This window comes from Balaenoptera ricei, chromosome 15 (assembly GCF_028023285.1).
Source record: "Balaenoptera ricei isolate mBalRic1 chromosome 15, mBalRic1.hap2, whole genome shotgun sequence".
NCBI lineage: Eukaryota > Metazoa > Chordata > Mammalia > Artiodactyla > Balaenopteridae > Balaenoptera > Balaenoptera ricei.
The window spans coordinates 4,763,334-4,788,236 of NC_082653.1; the positions used below are offsets into that span (position 1 = coordinate 4,763,334).

The 24,903-nt window shown below is 42.6% G+C and overlaps 1 protein-coding gene across 1 annotated transcript in view; it reads right to left on the minus strand.

Annotated features, from left to right (window-relative positions):
- Nucleotides 1-24,110, minus strand: part of VAPB (VAMP associated protein B and C) — a 54,824-nt gene extending 30,714 nt beyond the window's left edge. The window contains exon 1 of the mRNA XM_059896490.1: nt 23,823-24,110. Within this exon, the coding sequence (XP_059752473.1) occupies nt 23,823-23,880 (58 nt within the window). The 5' untranslated portion in view covers nt 23,881-24,110. The remainder of the gene's footprint in view (nt 1-23,822) is intronic.
- Nucleotides 24,111-24,903: the final 793 nt, after the last annotated feature.

Genomic DNA, 24,903 nt, shown 5'->3' on the forward strand with positions numbered 1-24,903 from the left:
TTCAATCCCAGGTTGGGGAACTAAGAACCCACAAGCCACGTGGCAGAGCCTCCCCCCCCCCCAAAAAAAAAGAATGAAATGCCTAGACAGAATTTCTCCATTTGCTTACCTTTCCAATAAGCCCTGCCTTTGGCCCCGTGGCAGTCAAGCTGGACGCCACAAGAGGGAGGCACACTGTAGGTCCAACCGTGGCCAGGCGTGGGGAAAGGCAGGGCATCTGCTATCTCATCCCGCCTACTGACTCCATCACACAGAACCCTCTCTTGAAATGCTAAGTCATCTCCTTACTGAGAACTAGAAGCTTACGCAGGAGGGTGGGTACGCTGTGGCCCAAGAGGATTTTCAGCCACAGTGATGGACAGCCAGATGCTGACCACGCTCCATCCTTGTATCAAATTTTTGGCCTCCAGGGAGAAAAAAGACACTTGGTGCTGAGGCAGTCTTTTCGGGATTATGGAGGCAGCAGCTCTCCATGACTCTACCCTTTTCCACTCTCCATCACATGCAGTCTGGCTCAGAATGAAGATGGAGAAAGTCTGATCTCCCATTGTCTCTTTGCTTGAAGTGGGTATCACTTCAGCAATGGTAAAAGAAAAAAAGAACAACTAAACACAACTCCAGTTTTCTGGAGTCAAAGAAAGCAATTAAACAAACACACAAACACAAGCTCAGACAGACCTACACGGGCACAATCACGATGTACATATATTCCTTGGCCCTCACGTAAAAGGTGCCAATCACAAGGACTTACATGCCAATCATATAGGCAGAGCTCCAGCTCAAATGACCCCACAATGCTGGGGGGAAAGGAGAAGAAAACAGACAAAAACTGTGAGACACCTGAAAAGGGGTGTGCTTTCAAGTATAAGGCCTACGGGGGAAAACAGCACTCTCACTGACAATCTGAAGGTGCTTCATAAACTAACAGGCCTTAAAGCTTTCCAGATATAAGCTTAAAGTTATTTGTTTCAACAAAATTCTGCCTCAAGAACATGGAAACATCATCAGATCAGAATGTCAAGAATTCATAAGGGCCCACAAACACATCCAAAAAAATAGAGGATTTTCTAAGGTGGTTTGAAGTATACTAAGCAGAAAATAGGGATGTTGGCAAGATTTCACTGTGATGAAATTAAGAGTACTTACTTGTTTCCAGCCCAGTTTCTCCTGTCTCTTCCTCCTCACCCTGCCTCATCAGAGGGGGGAGTTTAAGTGTGTTTATCCTTTACAATGACCTTTTCTTCTAGGTATTCCACAAAAATAAAGCAAATTTAACTGTAAACACTAATCTGCTTTTGGAAATTCCACCAGTTAACCCATTACATAGCAATCTAAATAATATTTCAGCCTATAAGATTCTCCTAAAAAGTAGTCTAATTTATTGAAAGACAAACGATATTTGTGTAATAAGCAGAATAAAATAAATATCCCAGATCTCTCCCTCAACACTCAATCCTGAGCCATTAAGTGTTAGAGATTTCTTGGGCTTAAGTAGGTTTTATTTTTAAAAATCTGGAGGAAACTATACTAAAAATATATGCAAGTGAACAACATCATTGATAAAATAGCAAAGTCTCATGTGTAAAAATCACGACATTTTGTAAAAACAGGCCAACCCTTCTCTCCTCACCCTGGGCAATTTACTCTAAGAATTTTATTGAAAACAAATTCTATTCGATTTGAGTAATTATAGAAAATAAACCATGTTAGTGTTCTCCTTTCCCCTGTATTAATGAATTACAATACACAAAAATCTCAATAAAAATGATGAAATAAGGGCTTATGAGAATCACTCATATTTTTACTAGTCATTTTCATTTCATAAAACTGCCATTTCCATTAAAGCATTATGTAAAAAATGGGATTTTACTATACCAACATGCATATTTATCACCAATGAACTTAAACATTGCTTATACAGTACAGACTCAATTTACAAATGAAATCTTCAAAAATTAGACTTTTTTCTTTTAAAAGATAAAAAAATGATTTGGGATCTCTAGTACTGCAGCACCTCCTTTTAAGCATTTTTCTTCTAATCTTCTAGTCCTTATTTCAGATAGTTATACAGATATTTAAGAATTAACATCTAACGTGAAAAAGGAGATCCAAAAAAATGAAGCAACATGAATTTGGGAGAAATTAGGACTATTCCTTAAAGATTTAATTTTTCTTCTTTTTAACAATTTGAATAATGTTCTTCATGCCCTATATTATGCATATTCATCTGTGAAAATTCTTGTGAGTTTGATAGATGCTCATGAATAGCATTAACTAACGTGAATACGAATTCCGTGACATGCTCTAATACATACTAAGATAAAACTAAGCACAGTATAAACTATTTCCTCCACCCAGGTTTGGCTTATTGTCATTTTAAAGTGTGTATTTTAAGACAGTAAGAAGATCTAGAATTGGCCTTAGAAAGTAAATAATACAATGTCAGCAGAAATATGCATAGCATTAAAAGTAAAAGCAGGAACAGTTAATTTTTCAGTCTTACTTACAAAAATGGAGTCTCAGAATTATAAAGCGCTGGTTTTAAAGGTCAAAGAAAGAAGGTCATAATCCAGCAAACGAGATTCTCAACAGTAAGACCTCAGGTTGCAGGTATGGACAATTTCATCAAAAATGGCTAGATAAACTTATCAGTCAAGAAACACAAGAGCATTCTGTGGAAAAAGTATTCCATTAAATTTTTAAACATTTTAGCAATCTATGCACGGTTCAAGAGTACTTCCTTCTTGTAATCGTTCATTCCAAGATCCATGGAAGAAGACTATAACAAAACTCTTCCTTTCAGAAAATGCAAATAACCATTTTCACAAAAGAATAACTTAAGCATTCAGGTCCCAATGACTGTAAAAGATGACAGTGAAACTCCAAGTGAACTCAAAACTCAATCTTGACCTTACTTCTCTGTGTAACCTTAAGCATATCGTATCACCCCATATGTAAAGCGCAGGGCAGAATTTAAGGGGTATTATATTTACTTTGCAATTCAACTAGAAAACAAAGATAGATATACACACACACACACACACACACACACACGAAACTATAAAACTCCTAGATGATAACATAAGAAAATCCAGATAACCTTGGGTTTGGCAATGACTTTTCAGATACAATATGGAAGGCACAAACCATGAAAGAAATAATCGATAAGCTAGACTTCATTAAAATTAAAGATGTTTGTTCTGCAATGGATACTGTTAAGGAGAATGAGAAGCCAAGTAAGTCACAGACTGGGAGAAAATATGTGTAAAATATTAAAAGTATTTAATAAAGGACTGTCACCCAAAATACATAAAGAACTCTTAAAACTCAACAATAAGAAAATGAACAACCGAACTTAAAAAAAAATGGGCGAAAGATCTGAACAGACACCTCAGTAAAGAAGATATACAGATGGAAAAAATATACAAGTGAAAAGATGTTCAACATATGTCATTAGGAAATTGCAAATTAAAACAACAAATGAGATACCAATACACACGTATTAGAATGGCCAAAATTTAAAACACTGACAGTATAAAAGGCTGGCAAGGATGTGGAGCAACAGTTCTCATTCCTCGCTGCTGCGAATTCAAAATGGTATGGAACTTTGGCAGACAGTGTGGCTGTTTCTTAACAAACCCAACATACTCTCTTGCCACACAATCCAGCAATCACACTCCCTGGTATTTACCCAAAGGAGCTGGAAACTCACGTCCACACAAAAATGTGCACACAGATGTTTATAGCAACTTTATTCATACTGCCAAAACTTGAAAGCAACCAAGATGTCCTTTAGTAGGTAAATAAACTGTGGTAAATATAGACAATGGAGTATCATTCCACACTAAGATGAGCTATCACACCATGAAAATTCAGACACAGACGAATCTTAAACGCATATTACTAAGTTAAAGAAGCCAATCTAAAAAGTCTATAACCTGTATAATTCCAACTATATAACATTAAGAAAAAGGCAAAACTATGAAGAGAGTGGTTGCCAGGGGTTACGAGGGAAGGGAGGGATAAAGAGACTGAGTACAGAGGATTATTAGGGCAGTGAAACTATTCTGTATGATACTATAATGGTGGATACATGTTATTATACATTTATCAAAACCCACAGGATGTACTATACCAAGACTGAACCCTGATGCAGACTACGGACTTTGGGTGACAATGACGTGTCAATGCAGCTTTATCAACTGTAACACACGTACTACTCTAGTGCTGGACGTTGACAGTGGAGGAAACTGTGCATTTGTGCGGCCGGGGCAACTCTCTGTACTTTCTGCTCAATTTTGCTGTGAACCTAAAACCGCTCTAAAAAAAATAAAGCTTTTTCTTTTCCCCCAAAAAAAGAAGGAAAAAAAAAAGTATTTGGTCTTTATATTAATTCACTTTTGGTGGCACCCCCGAAGTTTCAGATAGTAAATATTACTGATTTTAATATATTGTGTATGTATAATTGAATAAATAAATAAATGAATAAAGATGCTTTGTTTTGCTTTTCTTCCATTTTCTGGAGTTCATGAAATTCTGGTGTTGCAAGTACATATCCTTCCTTTGTAATATGTGTCCTGATGTAGCCACAATACTTTGGAACTCAAACTATGTGTTACCAAGCAAGTTATATGCCAATTTGATATATAATCTATCAGCTCTCAGCTTTCCAGGTATAAATTTAAAGTTATTAGCTCCATAACAGTTTTTTCCACTCTGCATAAAAAGAGCTATATTATTTTATACTCTTTTATAAACACAATTTAGGTACAATATCTCTCTTTTCTTCAACACTTCCAAAAAACAAGTTACCATATTTCATTTCAACTCTGAAAAGATTACCTTCTGGGAAGGTAATAATCTGTCTCCAGAAGCCCAGGACTGATGATGGATTTTGTTAGGACAATGAAATTATGCTTGAGGTTTCAATACAATAGACTCTGATACACAGAGTCTATTGTAAAAGTATATTATGATGGGAGAAATGGACACTGTAAAGTGAAAATCTGTTGGATATCTTTATAGACGTCTTTAAAATTTATCCTTTTACAGTCTATTTTCATTAAAGGTATCCTATTGCTTCCTACTTTCCCTAACCATCTGCAATACACCAATCCTCACATTATTTTTGTTTATGTAAGGCTTCCACTTTCAGAATGTAAACTCCAAAAACACAGAGACTTTCCTGTCCCTCTTGCTCACCACTGATCATCAGTTTCCAGAACACTTCCAGACACAGCGCACATGCGCAACAACTATGCTGAACAAATGGGTAAAACGGCCATGCCACACTTCTACCTACTCTCAACAATGCTTCCGGTCTTCCCGCGCCCTCCCTCCTGGATGCACCGCCGGCTCCGGGGGAACGCGCGCCGAGCTGGCTACGGCTCCCTCCGCAGCATCATCCCCCTTTCCGCCTTCTACATAAGACTCAACACTGACGGACAGCTCATGGGTTCCTCTCCTGCCTGTTTCCCACCTGGAGTGAACCTCCACATGATTCAGCACTGGAAGGTCTGAGCCTAGAACAGCGCAACACACTGTTGCATTAAAGGGCTCAGTAAGTGTGTGCAGCACAAACGAACACCAGACTTCCTCAGAGGCGATTCAACTCTGATTCTGACACGTTTCCTATAAACGAACGCCTAGTCCATAACTCTGATCTGAAATCATGATATATTTTTGTTCATACACAAGTTGAAGGTACTAAAAATGTTCACTTGTGTCAATAATGCCTTCGTCATTATTATTCTATGATAATTTTGTTTAAAGTTGCCCCCTCTAAAAAAATGAAAAGCAGATTTCATAGTAACAGCTATTCAAAGACGGTAAGCTCTTAAATAACCATGAATTCAAGAGTAAGGACACTGGGAGATAATTTTTTTAAATCTATTTTCTTGATTTAATTCTTAGCTCACACATTAATTCAAAGCTTTAGAAACAAAAATAAAGCTTTGCAACCAATGTGCCTTTAATGGCAGACAGTGGATTCCAATATTTCAGCAGAAAGCCTAATTATGTATCTCTTATTTTGAAAGAACCACACATAAAGAACCCTACACATACACATAACTTTCCCAAAGAAATCTCAGAATGCAAAGTGTTCTAAATTAATAAAGTAACCTACCTGATATCCTCGGAGAAGGCCAGCTACTGAGAAACATCACACCCATTATTATAGCAAGAAAAATCAAAACCCAAGAATACCCACTAATGACGCCATCAAAGGCACACTAGACGCCAGCTTGATTGAGATAGACTATACCAACCTTTAAGGCTGCTTATTCAACTCACTAGTTTCCTAGCTCCTTTGGAGCAAAAAGAAATAAAACTCAGTCTCCCATCAACTCCATGGGTGGGAAAAACTAGCCCAAAAGGCACCCTACTGTAGTGTAAGAATCTAATGGATAAAGTACTATGGAAGTGTAAGATCAAACTGAGGAAAGCTACCTGCAAAAGACATAAAGCTGGACAGCAAGGAACACCTTAGGAAACTGAAGGATATTTGGAGCTTATGTTAACAGATAAGCAATTACTATTAGAATATACAAAAAACTCTTATTAAGAACAAATGTGTTGGGACTTCCCTGGTGACACAGTGGTTAAGAATCTGCCTGCCAATGCAGGCAACACGAGTTATGATCCCTGGCCTGGGAAGATCCCACATACCGCGGAGCAACTAAGCCTGTGTGCCACAACTACTGAGCCTGTGCTCTAGAGCCCGTGTGCCGCAACTACTGAAGCCCGCAGGCCTAGAGTCTATGCACCGCAACAAAGAGTAGCCCCTGCTCGTTGCAACTAGAGAAAGCCTGCACACAGCAATGAAAACCCAACACAGACCAAAAAAAATATATATATATATATGTATATATATATAAAACAAACATGCTAAATTCTTATGAAGGAATACTATACAGCAATTAAAATGAACTAGATCTGTATTTCAACAATAGATGGGTCTCAAAAAACATGTTAAGTGATACATACACCACAATACCACATTAGGTGATACAGAAAAAAAATGGAAATAGTTCACACTAAATTCCTCTGGAAAGTGAAGAAGAGATCTGGAGCATGAATGGGCAGATGTGGAGGACAGACATGTCTTCAAATTCTTGGTGAAGGTTTATTTATTAAAGAAAAACTTTACAACAAGTCTAACAAATTATTAACATTTAATTATTCTGTATTTGGGTGTTTATTAAATTATATGTATTTTTGTGTACTTACATTTTTTTCCCACAGGAAAAAAGCAATAGTTTAAGATCCAGACAATGTTCTGAGAGAATTTTCTTCTTGTCCAGAATGCTTTGTATACATAAAAATACTAGAATCCTGAATTGTGGAGTTGTTGAAAACCAATACACATACATCAATAGCCATTCTTGTGTAATTTTTATAAAAATCAAGGTTATTGTTTAAAACACGTTTAGAGTTGAAGTGGTCTTATTAATTCAAGACAAAGACCCAAACCCAAAATTCTGACAAAATCTATTGTAAAAACTTTGAAGACTAGAAGCCTTTACCCATCTAGAGATAAATTCTTTTTTTTTTTTCCTGAAATTTATTTATTTTATTTATTTATTTTTGGCTGTGTTGGGTCTTCGTTGCTGCGCGTGGGCTTTCTCTAGTTGCGGTGAGCGGGGCTACTCTTCATTGTAGTGCGCAGGCGTCTCATTGCAGTGGCATCTCTCGGTGCAGAGCACAGGCTCTAGGCGCGTGGGCTTCAGTAGTTGCGGCACGTGGGCTCAGTAGTTGTGACTCACGGGCTCTAGAGCACAGGCTCAGTAGTTGTGGCGCACGGGCTTAGCTGCTCCGCGGCATGTGGGATCTTCCCGGACCAGGGCTCGAACTCGTGTCCCCTGCGTTGGCAGGCGGATTCTCAACCACTGTGCCACCAGGGAAGCCCTAGAGATAAATTCTATGACTACTTTCGTTAATGCAACATTTCTTTTCTAAATAGAAAAATGGCTAAAAGTATTACATAAGAGCTGAAGTTTCATACATTCTACCTATATCCAGCACTAAAACAGATTATTTTAGGTAATGGGACACCTGTCTAGTGTGAATTTTATATCAGTTCTAAAAGTATCTTAGACTCAGTTTTTTTCCAATGCATAATCTTTGACCCACTGACTAACAAACATCTAGTAATTTTTCTTTATTTAGGAGACCAAATTTGTGATTAGGGTGATCATGAAATTAAACAAAAAGATAAGCAATATTCTACTTCTATTAAAATTCTACCTGTAAAAGAGAGTGGCAAAACATGACATTTTTTTCCACACAAAGCAGGAAGAATCAAGACAGATATTATGCCCAAATGAGTTATATGCATGATTAGAGAGCAAGGGGTCCCAATTTCTCATGGTCATGGTTGTGGCTGGAACTTGACTGAGCTATAAATTAACAGTTCAAGTCAAGTGCCTAGAGTCAGTATCAGCAGAAGTAAAAACTTCCCCAAAGTGTTCAACCTTCAGTGGAGATGACAACACACGAAAAACCTCCACACCAAAATCAACACGTCCCAATTCACGCAGACACAGAGGAGTGAAGCAAAAACACACTTAGCATTCTGCACCGCTACAGTCCAAGTCGAATTTTCAATTTGTGAACAATGAGAAATAGCAGAATGTGGTTTATCAGTTAGTATGTAATCTGCTCTGGTTTCCTTTTCAATAGAGAACCTAAGTGGCTACACAAGTGAAAAGAGATTATCAACCAGGTCAGCAGCTTCTTAAACAAATTCAACAAGAGGCCAGGGAAAACGGCTGTGACACTTGGATGAAAAATATCTTCTATTTTCCCCTTTCTCTGACTTTGGAAATCATACTCATTCTTCAAAGTTTTGCTCACATGTCCTCTCTTTTGGAAAGGCTTACCTCATCTCTCAGTTGGAAAAAATTATTCCTCCCTATACTGTGTTCTAACGATAAGCTGAGAATTGCCAAATTTATATCCACAGCCTGACCCTCTCCCCTGATGTCCACTTACAGCTGTACTAAGCATCTCAAGTTTATCATGGCCAAAGAGCAGACTCCCATTCCCCACCCCCAAACCCACTGCTTCCCATCTCAGGAAAAGAAACCACCATTCACCAAAATGCTTGGGCCAAAAGCAGTTACTCTGGTTTCCTCTCTTCCACTCCTGCTCCACATTTAACCTTTCAGCCAGCTCTACCTTCAAAAGAGATTTGGAATCTGAGCACTTCTCATCCCATTCTCTCCACTGCCACCACCCTGGTCCAAGCCACAGTCTCTTGGCCTGGGTTACGGATAACTGTATGGATTATGGATGGATAGATGGATTATGGACAACTGTGTGGATTATGGATGGATGGATGGACTACGGATAACTGTATGGATGATGGATGGGTGGATGGATGATAGATGGGTGGATGGATTACGGATAACTGTATAGATGACGGATGGATGGATGGATTACGTATAACTGTATGGATGACGGATGGGTGGACGGGTTATGGACAACTGTGTGGATTATGGATGGGTGGATGGGTTACGGATAACTGTATAGATGATGGATGGGTGGATGGATTATGTATAACTGTATGGATGATGGATGGGTGGATGGATGACGGATGGGTGGATGGATTATGGATGGGTGGATGGATTACGGATAACTGTATGGATGACGGATGGGTGGATGGATGACAGATGGGTGGATGGATTACGGATAACTGTATAGATGACAGATGGGTGGATGGATGACGGATGGGTGGATGGATTATGGATAACTGTATGGATGACGGATGGGTGGATGGATTATGGATAACTGTATGGATGATGGATGGGTGGGTGGATTACGGATAACTGTATGGATGACGGATCAGTGGATGGAGGACGGATAACTGTATGCACGACGGATGGGTGGATGGATGACGGATAACTGTATGGATGACGGATGGGTGGATGGATGACGGATAACTGTATGGATGATGGATGGGTGGATGGATGACGGATAACTGTATGGATGACGGATGGGTGGACGGGTTACAGGTAACTGTAGCAGCCTCATGGCTCCCACACATACCACCATCCACACATCTCCCATAGCCTACTTTCCCCACACCGGCCATGGTCTTTTAAAAAGACTCCTGGTCAGAATCCTCCATGCCTTCCCACATCACAACAAAATCCTAAGTCCTTCCCGTGGCCTGTCTACCAAGAGCTCCTGCTTCCTCTCTGAGCCCATCTCCTACTGCACCACTCCATCATTCCACCGCAGGCAAAGTGACGTGCTGCTCCTTGAACACACCAAGCCCATCACCATCCGAGGGCCATGCACCTGCCGTCCCCTCTCTCTCTAATGCTCTTCCCCCAGCTTGCACACTCATTTTACACAGGTCTCAGTTCAAACATCACCTTCTCGGAAACTCAGCCTTCCCCAGTTACCCTCTTTAAAACAGAACCCACTCCCAACCAAACCCCTTTATCCTGCGTCCACCCCGACCCCCCATTCAGCACCTACCATTATCTGCTACCATAGTATACGTATTTCCCATCCTTTTATGTAATGCCCATCTTCCCCACTAGAAGGTTTTGTCAGTTTTTTCATCTCAGTGTCTCAAGTAGCCGGGACAATATTTAGCACATTGCAGGCATTCAGTAAGTAACTGACGACTGCAGAGTCCAGGTACTGTGCTAGGCTCTCAAGCTAGAGAGATGGCACTGCTGCTCCCGGCCAGAACCCTGAAAAGACAGAGTAAACACACTTGGAGAACCATCCCAGGACCCATCCAGAACTAATGAGTAAGAATCTCTAGGGTTGAGGCTCTGGAATGATGTATCTTGAAAAAAAAATTATCAAACAATAGTAACATTAGTTAATACTTAACAGGTCTATTCTAAGCACTTTACATGTGCTAATTCACTAATCCTCCTAACATACCACAAAGTGAAGAATCTGAGGCACAGAAGTTAAATACTTCATCCCAGGTCATATAACTTTTAGCTGGTAGATCCAGGATTCACATCCAAGCATTTTAGCCCCAGAGTTCACACTCTTAACTGCTGGGTTGTACACTACCTCTCATGGCACTGAATACCATGTGAAAGATAATGTATAAAGTTTTGTGTAAACACAGGAGGGTGGGGAGTTGAACACTGAGGGGAAGTCCCAGAGTTTGAAAAGATGAAGGAACGTACATTCTGAGTCGGAGGAAAAGCCCTGGCGTAAGCACAGTGTGGTGTGATCAAAGTGCAAGAGGCCTTTGTAAGGGAGACCATATGGCTGCAGAAGAAGGGGTTTGAGGGAAGGGAATGAACTGAGAACCCGGGGTGGGGGGGCGGGAAATCATGTCTGCTTATGCTTTTTAAAAGCTTATAGTTTAAGTAAAAATAAGCTGTAAAACCGTAAACTTACACAAGTCTGGTAATGAGCTCTGTGGAAGGAAATGAAAGGAAGAATATTAAAAATGACTCTAGGAAGGCAGGTATGAAGAAGGAAAATGGGTTTCCTTCTCCTCATGGGTTCTGAAAAGTATTCACCGCCTCTGCCAGCATTCAGGAGAAACCAGATATAAGAGGAGATGTACTCACACATCTGTGTGTGTGTGAGTGTTTAAATATTTTAGTTGTTTAAAATGGAGAATAAAAGCCGAGATTGTTTTAAAAATAAAGAAGTGTGACCCAGTTTTGAAAGGCTGTGATGCTGGCCTAAGAATTTTGAACACTAACCTGTAAGATTGAGGGAGCCAACGAAAATAAAGAAATGACATGATCAATTTCAATTTTTAGAAAATAACTCTGAAAAGTGTATCCAGGATAGCTTGAAGGGTGAGGGAAGTAGGGAGTAAATTAGAAACAGGGAGTTGGGACATGGGGCAATAATACTGAGGAGAGAGGGCCTACACTCAGGATATGGCAGTGGGCAGAAACAGAAGCAAAGGGGTGCAGGAGACGCTGTTGATGAAAATGGACTGACTAGATGTGAGCAGCGTGGGATAAGGGCAGGGAAAGACGAGGTTAGGATTTCTGGCTTACCCCTCTGGGTGCAAGGGCCATTCCCAAGATATGGCAGACACGATCAATGGGGAACGAGAGCATAAACCATGAATGCAGCGTGGAATATGGCAAGTCCTGAGGTGTTTTCATGACCACCAGATAGGCAGGAATGACGGGTAGGCAGATAGCCTAGAGATCAAAAGATCTGCTTGGAGATGGAGATTTGGAAGTTTTCTGCGTAGAAGTGAGAGCTGAAGGGATTATTAATGAGACAACACAGAGAATGCTTAAATGGAGAAAACTGAGGAGAGAAGTTTGGGGAATGTCAACATCCAGTAAAAGATGATAAACGGCTGGGCAGTTCACCAGAAAAGTCAAAGACAAAAGTCACAATGAGAAACCTGGTGAACTGAGAAGGGCTTCAGTGGAGGGGTAAGGAATGAGAATTGAAAGGAAAGTGAAGACGTAAACCAGTCACTGAGATTCACTGCTTCCAAAAATTTACCTGTGATGTACGACCAGGCATTTGCTTAAGTGGGGGAAGATCTGGAGGAACGTGATTTCTTTTTAGGAAGGGGAAACTTAAGCATGTTTGTAGGCACCGGGAAAGCATCAAGTAGAACAGAAAGTTGAGACACCAGAAATAGAGAGGCTGACTAATGGAGCAAGATACCACAAGTGATGGAAAAGGAATGGGGTAAAGCACACTAGGTGAACAGGTGGTGGAGGTGGTGCTGAGTCTCTGAAACAGGAGGGGAGGATGGTGAAAACATAAGTTTGCAGAAGAGAGAAAAGTGACCAATACTTGGTAGAATATCTTTATTTTATGAGTGAAAGGCACTATGTCCACATCGATCAGCGGCACACAGCAGGCCTTGTTGATGGGTTTCACCTTTCCTTTCCACAGAAAGTTTTCTTTTCTTCTTCCCTTCTCACATTTCTCAACCTGGACATTAACTCCCTGAGAACGTGCCTCGTGCCACGCATTACGCTAAGCACTGGGATCAGGGATAAAAGACATAGTCCAGAAAAGGCAAAGGCCCTGTTGATTAACAGGGAAGGCAGGCAAGTAACCAAACACAACTCACCACGGTAAGTGCAGGGGCACAGGGGACAGGCACAATGTGAGTGGAATGTCAGGAAATGACCTCAAAGTGCAGGGGGGAGCAGTGCGACAGGAGGAGGAATGAACTCACCTTGAGTGATGGAAACAACACATGCAAAAAGCTCTACAACCAGGGAGAACCAAAGGCCAGAGCACAAGCATGAGGAAAGGTGATGCTGAAGAGGTCAAGGGCACAAATGATTTTCCAGGTCTTGTTAAAGAATTTAAAAGTTATTCTTTTGGCAATGGGTAGACATTTAAAAATTTTAAGAAAGCAAGAGAACTAACAAGAACCTGCTGTATAAAAAAAATAAAATTCAAAACTTCAAAAAAAAAAAAAAGCAAGAGGTAAGCTGAGATTCGCACATTTGAAAGTGCCATCAATATGGAGAGAAGAAAGAGGACTCAGACAGGAAAACCAGGTAAGAAACTATTACAGTCATCCAGGAGAAAAATGAGGCAGCCATAGAGGGGACAAGGAAGAAGGGACAGAGCTGAGTCATGCGCTTTCTCAGTTTGAGTCGCTCCACTGTCTGGATGTGGGTACCATTCAAGGAGGTATGTGTAAGAAGAGGAGATTTGGAGAAAAAAGGAAAAGGGAGTGGGGAAGAATACATTTTGGGGCATGCTGCATTTGAAGTATCTGCAGCCCTACATATGGGCTCGGGTCAGGCCTAGGATCATTCGTAAATGCTGTTAGAAGCCAAGGGTACTGGCAGAAGAGCTCCCGGACGGGGAAAAAGGAAGACGGGTGGGGACACTGAGAGACAAAGAGAAGAGGAGCAAGAAGAGGGGGGGAAGGAAAACCTGTACCCCTCAGCCTCATCCACAGGACTCCATAAGGAGTGGGTAAAAATGGCCAAATGGGTGGAAGAAAGCCAAAAGAGGGTGATTAAGGAGGTGAAGGGAAGAGTGTCCAGTAGCCCAACGGCAACAGGTGTCAAATGCTACAGAGGGTACACAGGAGGTAAAGAATAAAAATACAACAACAGATGCAGTAATGAAGCAATAAAGTTCCCAGGCAATGACTTTGGGAGTGAATGGGTGGTGAGAAAACGGTGATTAAGACTATTTGCAGAAGCTTGCTAGGATAAGCTACTTCCAGAAGGGAGTAGCTAGGGAGAGCAAATGAGACAGAAAGCAGTTACTCTTTTTTAAAGGCAGGCAGGACAGCACTCAGACATTTACTGAAGAGGACTAATTGCCAAAGCGCTGTGCTCAAAGTTAGGCACGTAGAGAAAAAAAAAGAAACAATCTTACTAGGAAGGGCGGCGAAGGCAACAAAGGCGTTCATTTAAAAATTTTTTGAAAGAATAAAATAAGAGACCCAAATAAACTGACCAAGTTTTCTCTGGATTTCTCCAGATGACCTCTCATGTTTCTTCCACCTCCGCCTTCTCAGCAAGATTAGAGGTCAACTAGGCACCCACAGTAAACTGTGATCCTCCTGTCCCCAAGTTACATGAGAAGTTTTGAATGAGTGTATCTGCAGATCTTCCAAGGAGTGATTCATGGTTTTTCTTCATCCAATTAGTAAAGCAGTGTCTGACTTAGAAAAGGTCAAAAAGCACGGATTTAGATTTTCAGAGCAGTCCATCAGGATACACTTATATGCCAACAAATCAATTCAACCAACAGAATGAGAATTCAAATAAGCCTCCACAAGGACAAACTTTTGGTTTTTCAGCAAATCCCTCTTTTTATTCATGTGTATGCTTCTATTTCAAATGGTCAAACCAAACACCGAAAAGATGACCAAGTCCAACTTCTTTGGGGTTACTAGCAGAAGAAAACAATTAAGAAATGAATATATTCTATTAGTTACCACTAGGGAAAACTAAAGAAACAAAACCTATAGGAGCTTGCATTCTATAGCATGGAAGACAAAGCAATCAGTAAATAAAGCACAAGGAGAGGATAACATAAACAAAACATGCAGTGGTACACAATTTGTACAGTTTGAGGTGATGCAGAAAACACTGGAACTGGATAAGAATATCCAAGAATACTCAAGAAAGGTTACTAGAATATAGTGAGCTTTGCAACAGGAACAAGAGGGCTCATTAATTAAAGATTTGAGAGCCCACTAGTGCAAAGCAATGGTAGGTTCTAAGAGAAATACAAACTCCAGTTTCTGCCCTCATGGGCTTTCCATCTTTCTTCTTCAGCGAAAATAAATTTTAATCACACGTTTTCAAGACTAGCGCTGGCAGGAACACCAAGCGGCACTGAGTTCAAGCTTCCTCATCCAACAGAAGAGGAAATCAAAGCTGGGTGGGGAGGTGAGCTGAGCGCCTCTAAGTGACAGCCAGAGTAGGAACGGAAGCCTCCCTTTGTAATACAAAGCACACAAGCCTTAGAGGCTTGAAAGCCTGAGGTGCAAATTATGCATTCCACCAAGTGCTGGGCCCAGTTTTTCTCATTTTTAAAATGGAGATGATGATAATACTGGCTGTTTACCTAGATTTGAACTGCTTGTGACGTGGCTTGGAACACTTAGTTCCTTGGGTTCTCTAAAGGCTGGAGGGGGCTCCGAGAATGGAGAGGAAGAGAAGACTGACCTAGGTACCATTCCTTTCCTTCCCTTTTTTCTACTATACTGCAAATGTTGCTGAGTGATGTAATTAAAAGGCAAAATAGTACCCAATCAACCTGCACTGTTTGTGATGACAGACACTGAGGTAATAAAGGACTTGGAGTGGGGAGTGGGTGGTAGAAGGAAAGGTGTGGTGATAATATTAGCACATAATTTTCAACATTAATACATGAATGACACAATCAGAAGTGATCAAGTTAGAACAAAAGTTCTTAGGGGAAAACAGAATTAGTACAAAGATTTTTTTAATCAGTCGCTTTAACGTTCCAGAACAACTCTGCACTTCGTGGAAGCAGTGACAAAGAAGCCATTACTAGATTACAATGACAATTAAGCACCTTTCCTTCCTTTTTATATCTCGTTTCTCTTTCACGCCTCCTTCTGAATTCCCACTGTCCTATTTCCAGTCCTCCTTTCATCTTCCTAACAACATAATAAATAAGAAAATCCCGGGCCTTCCTAGTGAGCCACACTCCCACTAACTTTTTAAAGGGAGCAATACAGCCAACGTAATGATGAACAACATGGGCTTTGCAGTCAGACAGATCTTGGTTCCAACCCCAGTTCTACCTCTAGTTCAGGTTATGAACCTGAGGACCATAACCATCTACTTCCTAGACCTGTTTTAAGAATAAATGAGCACTTACAGAAAAACGCCTAGCGCACATCACAGATCCCAAATCCCACCTTTCCTGTGAGGCTCAAACCCCAAAGCAGAATTAACAGTTTTTTCTAAGCTCCCAGGGAGGGACAGCCCATAAGTGTCCCATTTCCACGTTCTCCTCCATCCCCCCACCACCTGGAGGCTGGAAACTCTAAGGGCCGGGACTCCTCTCCAGTCCCCACTCCGGTGCCTGGCCCAAAGGAAGCTTTCAGGATGTGGTGACCAAACCAACCCTGAGTCACAGGTATGCTATACTCCGTCAGACAAGAGGGGGGTCATCTGTTCATGAGGTAAACCTCAAAGGATGAGCTGTGGAAAAGGAAGAAACCCCAAATACTCCCAATCGGACAATCATCTATTACGCACACAATCATCATACCCATGCATGTCTCTAAACCCTCTCCAATCTGATTCATATGCATGGATGTCATCATTTGGGGGAATGATGACTTCCCAAAGTATACCTCCTACAGAATAAAACAGCACTTTCTGATATTCACCTTGAGTTTTTCTCTTTCAACATCTGAGAAATCTCTGTTATATGTTAATTCACACTTATTTGTTTCTCTGCCTTTGTAGTCCCACTTGTAAGGTTTAAGGTAGCACCTATGAAGGTCACTTATTTCAGACCTTCCTATCTTAATAAGCACCCTTTTGAACTCTAAATTCCCACTTTACAAATGTGCAAACCTGTGAAATCTCTACCTATAAGTTTCACCCTACCTTCCAAAGACTTCAGAGCAGATCTGCAAATTACTCGAAAGTTAAATGTGTTCTAAATATACAGAATCATTAAACACCAACAATATCTGTTATAAAAAGTGAATATTCACAAGGTAAATCAAAGAATGCTTTGGAGTCACCAGCATGAACTTTTTAAAAAGTATGCTGAGAAATCCCTCCTAAACATTCCACAAATAATTCTTAATTAATTAATGTTCTTAAGAAATTATCCTGACAGCTCCTAACACTTCCTTAATGGTTAAAAATTCTCTGCCTCCCTCCCTCCAAAATGAAGCCCTTTATGAGTTCATTCTAGAGTCGATGTGAAAGAAATGGGCTTTGACGCCAGACAAACCTGCGTTGTTGCATCCTTGCACCACTGTTTACCACAGTGGCCTCAGCCAGGAGCCGGCTCCCCAACCACTGAGTAACTCACATCACAGGACTGTGTTATAGATTAACTAATAAGAGGAAGAACTAAAGCATCTACCGCAGTCCCTAGACTTTGTGGTCTACCTTCTGGAAACTAAGCATTTATCTTCTAGAAATGTTCATTCTTCCCTTACCTTTTCTTTCCTCTCATATTGCAAAATGAATGTCAGCTCCACTATGGCCACTGCTTTTAACTCCAGTCCCACCCTACTGCGGGGTCTACTAAGTGGTGGACCTCCACCACTTAGCCGCTTACAAATATGCCCTCTGCTCCCAGCTCCCTTGGCACAGGGTTCTGTGCCTCTCCAATCCTTGAGCACCCTCCAGCCTTTAAAGACAGCCCAAGGAACTTACAGTCATAAAGGTTACAAGCCACATCACACGCAATTCAAATCTAGGTAAACGGTCCAGGGGGCCATAACATTGTCTTCAGGTACAATCCAAAAGACAAAACAGTCTCAATCTCTTTCTCCCCCAAAATATTTATTTCCCTAACACCCCTCCCAAATAGGCTAAGGTTGTAAGATCCTACTGAAATGCCAACTGGATACTAATTCAAACACATCATGGGTACCTGCGAGAATGTGTGCACACCAGCAACACTTTAGGTGCCCACATGGGCGTGCACACACAAACACAGCCAAAAGCCTGACTGAAGACACTACTTGACACAGATGAAAAGAAACAGTAACCTGCTAGTCAAAAACTGATAATAACCCCTCTGAAAGGATGAAGGAAAACTCTAGGAAGGTATTTCTATACCTTTACAGTTTTGTGCCATTAATGCTAAATTATTAAAAGAAAGCACTTCAAGATTTTTCCCTTGGGACTATGGCATTTTCTCAACGATTTTTTTTTTTCCATGCAAGGGGGAAAATCCAAAAACACATTAAGGCATTGTTTCTAGACATCAACAGCTTTTGTTAAGACAACATATTTAACATTTTGAAAAACAGATATTCTAGAGATACTATTTTGCCACACTGGTATTTTTAAAAATAGTCTTAAAATGACTGTCAAGTTCAGTAATTTTGTTCCCATAATGAAGTTCTTTAAACAACTGTTGTTTTTGTAAAGCTAGCAGCCTAGGTGTGTCAGGTAAAAACTTCAAAGAATGTGCACATCCACCGAGCAAGGGCCAAAGCAATCCTGGATATGCTATGCTGATGACAGCCTGAGAGGGGCCTAGAATGATAGAAAAGGAGGAAGCAAGCCTGGAAACCATAATGCAACTTTGTTTTTAACACAATCCCCAGTGCAAAATAACTGCTCAGAAGGCTTTTATTTTATTAAAGACACTCAATGGCAACCTTGTCTTGACTAACGGAACTCAGCACTCTTTGTGTTCGTCTTTCTTGTCATCTTGCTGAAAGCTTTGCTCATTTGTTCCAAATCATGGTCATCCTGCAGATGGCAAATTTTTCAAATACAAGTGGGAGATATATGATGCAATCTTGGAGATAATTCCTTATGTCAAAATTCAAGTTTCAGGTTCTAAAAATCAAGCCTAAGGGTAGTATTTGAGTATAACCAATATAGTTTACTCCCTTGATTCCTCCCCTAATTTTCAGCTACTTAGTGGTAATATTACAGGGTCAAAGTTCTCAGTATTTTGCCTTCAGCACTGGAAGGAAAGATGCTATATAATTTTAACAAATAAAAGATAGTGTTAATAATGTTTAAGAGTTCACCTCTTTAATAAGCATCAATTCAGACTAATTATTTTAATAAATCCACACTTGGATGCAAAGCTACCAGGTTTATTATAAAGAAAACTGTGTTCATGTTACAACCGCACACAAGGAACTATCACCATATAAGCACATAGCCGAGAACTATCCATTTCTTCCTTAAGGAGTTAACTGTGAAGAAGAGAAGTAAATAAGTGGGTAAAAGTAAGTTAACTTCTACTTCACATTCTTCTCCCAGGAACAAAAACTCAGAAGTAAATAACACAATCTATGAAGATTTAAGTTTGACTAAAGGTTGGTAAGTTTAATGCCACTTGCTTCTGATAAGCAAGCTGGTTAATAATTAAATAAATGAAGATAATCTATTCAGGATGGATTTAAACCACTATCATAAAGAATCTTAAGCACACTGCTGACATTTTGTTGTGCTGTAAAACACAGTCTCCTCTACGTGATCATGAAATGTTAAGGAAATCAGTGCTATGCTAAAACTAGAGAATTAATGCTGTAATTAGCATCTGAAAGATAATTACTGCATTGAACAGACTATATCTACAAGGTGTTATATTTTTTAGCTTCCTAAATACTAAACTTCACGTTAACTTAAGAGGGTGAACTAATGATTCTAAGCACACTTTCTTTATACAAAAGAGACTGTCCCTAACCTATCTACCCAAGTTCCTATTTCCTCCCCAAAGTGGTAATCAACCACACCAATCCAGTGGTGCTACCCCACCTGTGACCCACAATGACCAACAGCAGGACTACCTGAGACTTCTAGAAGGCCACTGGTTTAGTCACACAACAAAGCAAAAGTAATGGGTCGGGCTTCCCTGGTGGCGCAGTGGTTGAGAATCTGCCTGCCAATGCAGGGGACAAGGGTTCGAGCCCTGGTCTGGGAAGATCCCACATGCTGCGGAGCAACAGGGCCCGTGAGCCACAATTACTGAGCCTGCGCGTCTGGAGCCTGTGCTCCGCAACAAGAGAGGCCGTGATAATGAGAGGCCCGCGCACCGCGATGAAGAGTGGCCCCCGCTCACCGCAACTGGAGAAAGCCCTCGCACAGAAATGAAGACCCAACACAGCCATAAATAAATAAATAAATAAATAAATAAATAAATAAACAAACCAAAAAAAAAAAAAAAAAAAGTAATGGGTCCACAGCAGGTTTAAATCTTAACTAATCAGCTCATGAGGACAGTTAACTGACAATTCTCAGGTGACAGTATCACGAGATGGAGGAGAATGCTAGGATGTGAAGAAGGATTAAGAGTCCTGGGCAATGACCAAGAAAATACAAGACATACTACTTACCATGGATGGAATCAATGGAAGGGGGAGGGGAGGAGAAAGAAAAGAGATACAAAATGCCCTGAGAGTGACTCATTCAAAAAGCTCTCATTGAGCTGGGCAACAAGTGGGACCTCAGAGTGAAAAAGAAAATGATTTGGCCTTGGAAGAGGTAAGAGCAACAGAATGGGCAACAATGCAAAGCACACACCTCACAGGTTTTAAGAGCCCTTAACTCTTTCAGAAAGGTGTCCCCACTCCAAAGAGATCCTCCTGTTTCACCAAGGCAAATGTCACAGTGTCATGCTTCTTTCAGGAGGCCAGGAATCTTTCTCCTTTTGACACTCAACACAACGCAGCATGGCACTTTCTATAAGACTGAACGAGGTCCTGTAAGTCTCTGTCCTCTTTTCTTCTGCAACATCCTTAACTTCAAAAGAATCACACAAAATGCCCAAGACGAAAAAGAATCCAACATATACAACCCCATATCATTTTAGGCTGCACTTAAAAGATGACTAATCTTTTTCCTCTGGATGACAGGCATGTTAATTATTATCTTCTTAGGAAAAGTCAGCTTACGAGTTTGATTCACCTAAGTGAACCGTCTGAAGTCAGAATCATCACCCCAAGTAACCTGGAAGACACCAGTTAAATGTGCCAGTTCTCATCCTGAAACGAAGGCTGTCTATACAGCAAAACAGGGTATTGAGCCTCTATTCTGATTTCACAATCTTAGTCCTCAGTTTAAAACTAACCAGCAAATAAATCATAAAGTGGTTTACATATGCCTGCAGATGCCTCTTCTGAAGCCACAAGCCAACAGCCTTCAACAATTTGATACCGTAACTTTCCTGGATCACTTCCCTAGCAAAAATATCCAGTGACTTTGGCCATCATTACTTTGGTCAACCCAGGGCCAGAGACAGATCACTCTTCTTTGCCATACCTTTCAGGTAAAGAAGTTGAAATGATGAAACCAGTGGTGTAAATACAACCAATCTCTGCATAATATTGCACATTTACGAAGCAGCTGAACAGCCATAATACCAACAAAACTTTCTACACGAGGCAAGGGAGATATGAGCGCCATTCCCACGGAGTAAAGAGTAATCCCAGGCTTTGGGGAGCAAAGTGGCCAGCCCAAGGTCAAACATCACTAAGTAAAAGAAATGGGACAAAAACTTTAATTTTCTCCAATTAGTGCCTCTTTCTATAACATCACATTAGAGGAGAGTGTATGTACTAGGGGTGGGGTTAAGGCTGCAGGGGATCAATCAAGGAAGAACTAGCCGAGGAGACACGGCACGATATGAACTTGGACACTGGCTGTGTCTGTGCACAGAGGCCTTAGAAGACCTGGTTCGTGTCTACCAGCCAGCCTCATCTCCTCCTCTGCCTCGTGACCCCAACAAATGCTCTTTGTCACTGTCATTCCGAAATACTACTGGCATCCCAAAGGAGCCCAATCATCTCGGTCTTCGTGCCTCTGTACATGCAATTTCCTCCACCTGACATGCTCCCCAACCATTTCTTCCTTTCACCTGCTTCCATTCGACCTTAAACTCTGCTCAAATGACACCTCCTTCAGGAGCTGACCTCCTTAGAGCTCTCAGAGTACTCTGGATTACCTTGTATCACTGCACTGTTCTGGCTGATTCTGTCATCTGCTCTCTTCCCTAGACCTAAGTTCTGGGGTGGGGGGCTGAGGGAGAGCAGGGGCCTACACGTGATGTGACTCATCTTCTCCTGGCACCTGACACGTGGAGCAGGCACTGAAATGCCTGTGGACTAAAGGAATGAACGTGCCAGTCCCCAGGAGTAGCTAAGCCAGGCTTCCAGGGTAGAGGACTTCAGACAACTCAAGTGGAAACCATCACCCTCCACGTTCACCTGAGTTACCTGGATTCCTTTCTCAGGCGGGCTGCTCTAGAAGGCCATGAGAACATCACATAAGCTACAGCACGGTGGTGGAATTATAATCCATGTTAAGTTTTTGGGGTGTTTGTTTTAACTGGGAAACCTTCAGTTGTTTATACATTTGGAGTCACTTCCAAATGTGACAAACTGGAGATTGTTAACCTGGGACGCTAAGTGACAGCCACAGCACTGGAGTATTTCCCAGGGGTCGGACAGCATAACCCTTAAACAGCGTGAACTCTGAAGTCTGGGTTCAAATGTGCCATTTGCTAACTGAGTAACTTTGGGTCAGTTACCGGACACTACCTCCTGCTGGTACATTTAAAGAGGGGTGCCTTGTGGCCAGCAGGCATTCCCATGCCACAGACATCTATCGAGCGGCTACCCTGGGCCAAGTGCTGGCGACACAGCGGCGACCTGGCCGTCCAATGCAAGCATAGTCTCACCATGCCAGCCTGTCTTATTTCCTGCACAGCACTTATTACCACTACCTGAAACACTCTCGTGTGCTGGCTTGTCGCCCCTCCCTACAAGGTCAGCTTCACAAGAGCAGGGGTCTTGTCTGTCTTGTCCATTCCTCTCTCTCAAGGGCCAAGCGATGTCTGCTACACAGTTACTCAGTCCCTTTGGAAAGAAGGAATGGCCAAGTCAGATGAAATCCCCCGGCGCTGATATTTTGCTGGAGAAAGTAGGGGGAAAAGATTAAAAATAAAGGTACACATTTCAAGGGGCTCTGGCTCGCCACAAACACATGTGGCCCCCTGGGCTTCCTCGGGCTCCAGTCCCAGGCGGCTCCGGGGAGGAAAAAGATCTCGCCACCCTGACAGCCCCGCACGACTGCAGAGACGTGAGCAACGGGCACGAGGAAGGCAGGAGAAGGAAAGCTGGGCCACACGTCCCGTCGGAACGTCTGCGGACGTTCCTTTCGTTCATTTGCTCAACAGGTACTTATTAGGCTCCTAAGGCGTGCGGGGCATAAAGCAGAGACGTGACAAAGTCCTGCCCTCATGGAGCTTCCCTTCTATCATACAGACACGGTACACAAGTGCGTAAAGTGGTCCTTTCAAGGAGTGGTAAAGTGCCGAGCTGCCACGAGCAGTTACGCGACAGGGGACGGCCGGTCAGCGAGAGGCGACCTCTGACCCGGGACCTGAGCCTCCTCGGCACAGGCGGCCGCCGGGGCCCACACTCAGTGAGGAGGCCGCATACGGCGCAGGAACGGCCACAGCGGCAACGAGGCGACTGTGTCGAGGGCGAGGCGCGGGAGGCTGCGGAGGAGCAGGCCCTGGACTCCCGCGCCGGACGCCGGGCCCTCGGGGCCCGGGGAGCGCGGGCGGGCGGGCGCCGCGGCCGGGAGGCCGACGTCACCACCGCGCCGCCGGGCCCTCCGGAGCGCGGGCCGGAGCGGGGGCGCGGGGCGGCGGGCCTCCGGGCTTACCTCGGAATTTGAGCTCGTGCTGCGGCTCGAGGCTCAGGACCTGCTCCACCTTCGCCATGTTCCTCGGCGGCGGGACACCTCGGGCGGGCAGACCCCTGAGAGGTCACCTGAGGCGGCAGGCGTGAATGCTGCGCCCACTTTAAATTTGGAAAGGGGCGGGGGCCGGCCGGGGCGCGGGCGGGGGTCGCCTACGGGGTGCGCGCGGGGGGGGGCGGCCTACGCGGTGCAGGCGCAGGGGCGGAGGGCGAGAGCGAGGCCGCGGTGCCCAGCGAGCGCACGGCACGCACGCACGCACGCACGCAGCGACGCACGCACGCACGCACGCAGCAGGCCGGCCGCCACGGCCCGGCGCGCGCTCGGGTGGTGGAGAGCTGAGCGCGCCGAGCCCCCTATCGGGCAGTGCGCAGGCGCGGCGCTTGCCTCGGGGGCGGAGCTGCCGGACGGCAGGGGGTGGGGCGTTGTGCAGGTCCGGGGGAGGGGCGGGTGCGGAACGCCCAGAATTGAGGACCGTCCCCCTGAAGATTATTTTTTCAGCGCCTGTGGGGGCCAGGCTTTGTGTTAAGTGCTTTACTCAATAATAATAATTAATAAGAATGAACTTCCACTTTCCCCTGCTAATGTGGTGCCAGGCATTTAGAGATTTTGAATAATAATGAAAGTACTATTTATTCTTATTATAAATATGACGTCTATGGGTGAATGATGTGTGCTAGGCACGATGATGTATGGTAAACAATAAATATAAATTTAGTAAGCTACCAATTATTGCTTGCTTATTTTGTGCCACTCTGCTGAACGCTTTGGATAACAACAGCATCAATTATAATAAATAAAAGCTACTCTACATTAGATGTTTACTATGTAACAAGCACTGTGCTGAATCCTGTGCTACTAAATGCACCAAATATTTAGAAATACAATGATCAGAAACACTGACCTGGTTCCTACCTTCTCACTAGAGCCCATAGGAGAGGCAGCCTTTGAATAAATAACTGCACAAAAAAAGTACACGATTAAAAATTACTGAGACCCCTGGACTTCCCTGGTGCTACAGTGGTTAAGAATTCGCCTACCAATGCAG